The 6460-nt window shown below is 41.7% G+C and overlaps 1 protein-coding gene across 1 annotated transcript in view; it reads left to right on the top strand.

The window, feature by feature from the left end:
- The first annotated feature begins 642 nt into the window (after positions 1-642).
- The window catches only part of LOC139742166 (probable G-protein coupled receptor CG31760), a 131916-nt gene continuing 126098 nt past the window's right edge, over positions 643-6460 (top strand). The window contains exon 1 of the mRNA XM_071652738.1: positions 643-806. Within this exon, the coding sequence (XP_071508839.1) occupies positions 748-806 (59 nt within the window). The 5' untranslated portion in view covers positions 643-747. The remainder of the gene's footprint in view (positions 807-6460) is intronic.

The following is a 6460-nucleotide window of genomic DNA, read 5'->3' on the forward strand; positions in this document are numbered from 1 at the left end:
GGATGAGTCCCGAGTATACTCGGGCAGGTGTCTATGGGAAATGTGTGTTGTAGCAAATTCAAACCGTCCTCAACGGGTTAGTTGCCTGGTGCCGGACTCATGGGTCTTGTTTTCCTAGTTTCGGACTCTTGGGCCTTGTTATTCTATTGTAGAACGCATGGGTATTATCTGCATAGTGTCGACCTCATGGGATTACTGTGTTTCGTGGGTTGTATGCCTCATGGTCCTTCTTCCGTTGTTGAACTTTTGAACTGTCATGACTCGTGGGTGTCGGTAGTGTGGGGATGACCCCCTCCCCCCCCAAAAAAAAAAACAACAACAACAACAACAACAACAACAACAACTCTCTCTCACACTCACACACAAACACACACACACAAACAAACAACAGACAAAATAAACACCAACTCCGTGTTAACGAGTCTTCAGCTTGCAAGATTTCAACAAGTGCATAAATTTGATTCACATACATAGTGTATGCTAACGACATATTTATCCCGTTATTAGGTCCACAATCGAATATCAAACAAATTACACGGAATATACTAATACAAAAACAACAACAAAAACATCATAATTTATGTCACTATTTCCTTTCTTTTTACCTATCTGTCTGCAGCTACGTTCACGTACCGCCTGAACGACACGGAGCACGGAGAGCAGGTCGAGGACGACACCGTCATCGTCCACTACGAAGACGGCCATTGGAGCGCGCCGTACTTCGACTGCGGCGGCGGCAACATCTGGATGATGACCTACACTGTGCCCTTCTTGGGTCGCATGCCCAACGGAACGTACTACTTCAAGTAAGTCATTTCCCTGTTAACTACTGGGATATAAAAGAAGGAGAAGGTGAGAATGTTGTTAACCCTTTAATGTCTGCGGTAACTGAAGGAGATATGTGTCTGGGGATCATATTAGAATCAGGCAGGGAACTGGTTAAGCGATAGGTGCCGGAAATATCGATTTGGGGTCTCTATTCAAAGATCATATTCCCGTTCAAACGACATTGCTTCTTATCATTTTATTTGTTTGTTCGTTTGTACGTCTGTGTATGTGCGTCTGTGTGTGTGTGTGTGTTGTGGGGGTAGTAGTGACCCTCAATGGCTATGATAGGGAGGGTGAGATGGAAAGCCGGTAATGATCTCGAAAGCAGATTGGTCCGTTACAGGGGAAACGGCAAAAATAACGACTCAATCATCACGCAGAGTATTCGTTATTCCTCACGTCACGATCACTGCGTTACAGTCAGTGACAGTCCACTTGTGATATTTGGGGGGGGGGTCTTCTTCTTCGTCTTCAGATGACGCAAGAAGCCTTTGAACATTTAGCTCTTATTTTAAGTACAGGAAGATTAGGATTTTGCAAAGGCGGATGCACATCTGTCATGCAGGTGAAACCCTTTTCTCCATCTTTTTGGTTCTCCCGTCTACCTAAGGCTAGAATGGAGAACAAAAGCCAAAAGTTCAAAATCTAGCTGACGACGATGCCTACAATGTACAAAACTGACCGGCAAACACAGCTGCCAATATGGTTGGAACATGCGAGGCGAAGATATTAGTGCAATACGAAGTAAATACTGACGCGGACACGATCCGGCTACATCCCGCTGCAAAGTAAATTGACTGCATTGGTCCCAACCTCTTTTTCTCTTTCTCGTTTTTTTCCTCCCCTCCCCCCACTCCCACCCCCAACATTGGACTTTTAATATCGTGAACCCAACTGACTGCTATAGTCGTTCCAACTTTTAAGGTTAATTCATGCCGAACATTGAGTGAAAATGATTGAAATTCTTGCCCATGCTACGTCGTCGCCCCGCGTTTCAAGTAGATCGATCAAAACCAGAATAAAAAGAAGTCGTCGCAATGATCCCAAAATGGAAAGAAAGAAAGGGACCGTCTTGTGTGCAAAACATGAAGCAGAGAAGAAAAAAAGAGAGAGGGGAAGATAGAAAAGAGCAAAAGTCCGATAAGGTAAAAGCACTATGGAACATTAAGGTGGCGTAATACAAACAAAATTAAAGTTTGCTGACTAAGCTGTACTACAATGTTCAATTGCCCGATGATCACTCATCAAGCTTGCAACAGAGTTTGAAATTTTTGCTTTTAAGATCAAGATATATCAGTTAACAAATATCTCAAGGCAGATAAACATTTTCCGAAATTCTAGCACTGCCCAGGCACAAGGTTGAGTATGGCAAATCTTCCCTAGCTTTCCTTGTTTTGTTCTGTTAAAAGATCAAAAGAAATATTTTGATAATCAAGCAATAACGTAGTTGAAGAGTTTCGAAAGGCTTGATGTTGCAAAATTGCCAACTCCAAATTCATACCTTAAAGATGCTGTTCACCATAGGGATTTAAAAAATGTTCGAGTTATCATATTTGATGTACACGTGTAGGTCAGTTGTATCACAAAACATCCTATGATATGTATAAGAAATCGCAATAAAGCCTAAAATATAAGGAGATATCAATATTGTTCTCAATAAACCATAACCGTAGAAGGTTTAATTTAGAAACAATTTCATTATAACTATTGTTCACATTTTGCATATTTAACAATACTTCGTCGCTTACTAAGTCACAATTTTGAACTATTTTGAAGCACTAAAGCTGGGTTTTTGTTTCATCTGCAAAATGGTAAATATTACATTTAAAAAGACCTTCTCCTTCTTCTTCTTCTTCTTCTTCTTCTTCTTCTTCTTCTTCTTCTTCTTCTTCTTCTTCTTCTTCTTCTTCTTCTTCTTCTCGTATGGCACAGTGTGCCTGGTTGATGGCATTATTTTGCCGACTATTGCTAGACACCTGAGGTGAACCACGAGAGGTTGGCATCGTTCACCTGTTTTTCTTGTGTGCATGGTGTGGGTAGGGTTATGCACCCTTTATTTTGCAATGAATGAATAAAGTTTGATCTTTTATGTGCATGGGTTGTGACTCTTTCACAAACGGCTGAAAAGCCATGTGAATGCTGCGAGGTGATGCTATCATCGCCTTTTCTAATTTGCTTATAATTACGACAAAATCATCCGTGAAAGCAGACACTGATGCATTTTACCCTAATACCAAATGACATTTATGACCCCCTCAGAAAACAAACAAACAAAATCACCATGAAACAACGTTGTTATTTTTTCAACTGGATACCGTTTATAGACCGCAGGTATAATAAGTAAGCCATCCAGATAAGTGAAGAGTTTAGAAACTTTTGAAATGCACACACAAAAAAAGGTTTACTATACCATAGATCTCATCTAGAAAGAGAAGACGAAGAAGGAGAAGGAAAAGAAGAATTCTAGACCTGTGGTTTTGGGTTTTTTGACCGCAAGTCGACTTCAAACATTGAAACAATTGCGACAAAATAATTCAACTCCAAAAATGTCCGAAATGTGGATCAAGGTGAGGGAACGCACTGACATAAGCTGTAAAAAAATCAAAATCCCACAGAGAAGAAAAGCAAATGAAACATGCATATAAGACATTTGCTCTGAATTCTTGCCATCGTCACGTGTTGTTGTGTGTCGAATGCGGCGCCCATTGCCCGGAAATCGTATTAGTCCCGCTTGATTAGCCTCGGTTCCAGTCGGCCACCTCGATTGTCGACTTTGCCACCTTGCCTGCTTTAATATGATGACTCTATTACTTCATACATGCCGCGCAGTCATTAACTACGCGGGCGAAACTAATGCAAATACAATTTTACGCTCCCCTGGATTCCGAAATTCTATAACGTATCCTAGATGAATTCCTTCGCCTCTCGTGAGCCCCCTCGCTATAACGTGCATATGATTTCCATGCAGGCTGAAGGCAATTTTCCCCACGTCACTTCCATATTCCGAACATGCCCGACAAAATGAATGTGAGGGGGGAAAATCCAATGATTATTCATGACCTTCGCAACGATAGGCTATTTTTGGAGGAGTAGTGCATAAAAACCACTTGTTAGTATCGCACTTTTGCAACGAGTTTCGCAGGGAGCGACACTTTCGTGTTACAATGTAACGAAAAAATGCTATACAGATGGTTTCTGAGTTTGCAAGCGAAAACTAGAAATTGCGCTTAGATATTAATGTACCGCATCTTTATGCAGAAAATTCTAGTATATGATGAAAAGGGGGAACCAATTATCAAAGTCGGAAATAGTATGTTTGCAAGTTGCAGATACACATCAATATATGAGAATACCAAGATGCCGGACAAAGTAACTTGATTTCTACAAGTGACCTTGAGCGACTTGGAGCGGAATGGCAGAGCGGAACAGTAGGCCTACTCATGCCAAAACATCGGCATTACGAGTTGCTTGATCTGGCGTTCTGAAGGAAGCATAATCTTTTATATAATGTTTTGGCGAGAAACTCGAAAGGATATTAAAAAAGTATGTCAATTCTGCCAGACACTTTCACCCATGTGGTGTGTGATTGTAAGCACTCGAAATAGTTATACGTATTTACAGAGAAGCGAGAGAATTGCAAGAAATGTTTTGATTTCCTACCAGCAAGCTGCCGGGTGATGTGAACTACGACAATCCACCACCAAACGCCGCGTTCATGACGTTCAGATAAAGTGTTTTCAAACCGGGAGCGATTTTCAAAAAAACAGGGCTCCTCCCATTCGAACGGCGAAGTTGATATTGCAATAACGGATGTTTTGATGCCGGCAGTTTTGAGAGGCAATGAGGCTTGTAATTCTTGCTGCAGTCCAAATACAGAAACAACCTCCTGATTATAGCAATCGGACGTTCAACTTTTCTAGTTCTTACAATAACTTCACTCGTCAGTTATGCACCCAGTCTCGCTCCCCGATTTCGAATTCCTCTTTGGAAAGAAAGAAGAGGAGAACATGGGCAGCTGAAGAGCTTCAAGCTGTCCGCCTCAAAATGAATGTTTTGGCTCGTAATGCTGAGATGCAATCTAGTGTCAGCCGTTCGTGGAGAAAACATGCATGGAAAGAGTGCATACAAAGCGTTCGGTTGTACATCCACGATGTCGCTCCGAGCAAGTCACCGACGCCGTAACACGCGGGGTCGCATTTGCCATGCTAATTGTCGAGAATTACCCGCGCTTAACTCCTAGTCATGTCTTGATTTCGTCACCCGAGGCAATATACTTCCTTTCCACTCACAGCGGGGACGATCAAGACGGAAGAGGGGATGGCAAAAGGGACAATGGAATGAAAGAAAGGGGGATGAGAAAAAGGCATTTGTGTGAACATTGACGCTTTGAAGGATCCGACACATTAGCGTCTCGCCTTTCCCGTGTCGGGTTACAGGGCGAGAGATTTCTTCCTGTATTGATTGTGCCGCAGCAGCAGCGATTTACGTTCCCGCCAAACCACTGTCGTCTGGCTTGTTTGAATTCCCTAAGGCGCTTCGATGACACTCCAGGATTTCAGAAGGAAGTAAACACAAGTCTTTGTTTCATCCGTTTAATAAATGGGCATGTTAGCCAAAGAAGCAACATGTGAAAACTCACACAAATAATTGCTCCCTCGCCTCGTCTTCTACTGACTTGTCATTCATCTTTTTTCATGCGTTATCGTCAACTTTAAAGTTCACGGTGCGCCCGATTTTTGCGTTGGGAGCAGTCATAGCTATAGTATTTCTGATCTCGATCCATATCATTCCTAAACAAATTCTCTGCCCAGAAAAAAAAAATGTTCCTAACGATGATGATTATGTATCCATCGAAAAACAACTGCTATTCGATGCGGTCGATGTTTTTGCGTTCATGTTGTTAGGCTGTCAGGAAGCGTGCTATCTATACAGGTGCGACAGCACACCCCAGCATTCCTCCGCTGTTCACTTTGAACGTACCCTACTGATGATTTGTTCGTTGTTGTTGTTCTGCTTCTGTTTTCACTTTGTGTATTCCTTTCCCTCCTATACTCTCTTTCTTAAAAACCTTGAAATATATGCATGTTTCCATTCCAACTTAAGTACCGCCGTCATAGACTAATAATGTTAAGACTCACTTTGTTTGCCATATTTTTCTGTTTTTGTTTCTACTTCGCCCCCACCACAGACAATAGATACATCTTCATGTCCAGAACATGCTATCCAGAATTAATTCATATTTATAATCGGAAATAGTGCTATTGTTTACGTACTCGATGGTCTGAAATAGAGCGGGGAATTTACTACCGTATGTCTTATTTTGGTGGCTTGCGCTACAAGTAATAGCCTAAGCAGTCTTGCACTAAGTTGTGCACTTATTTCTTTATTCAAAACTTGTTGGAATGATTGATGTTTGTTCCATTTTGTCGAAGTTCGAATGTCTTTTAACTTACTTTTAGGGTGACAGCTTTTAAGATTGTGCCTTTCTCTGTCGTGTATGAGTATGTGCTTTGTTTATTGGTCCGTGTGGTTGCATGTGATGTGTGCGTGGCAGGTATGACATAGTCGATGTCTTAAATGTCTCCCATCGTTACGCAGTTGACCTTGGCAGGATTTCTTTCCTCTCCAAAAT

The sequence above is a fragment of the Diadema antillarum genome, unplaced genomic scaffold, assembly GCF_040938485.1.
Source record: "Diadema antillarum isolate AM-2024a unplaced genomic scaffold, OU_Dant_1.0 seq00000981_RagTag, whole genome shotgun sequence".
NCBI classification, from domain to species: Eukaryota; Metazoa; Echinodermata; class Echinoidea; order Diadematoida; family Diadematidae; genus Diadema; species Diadema antillarum.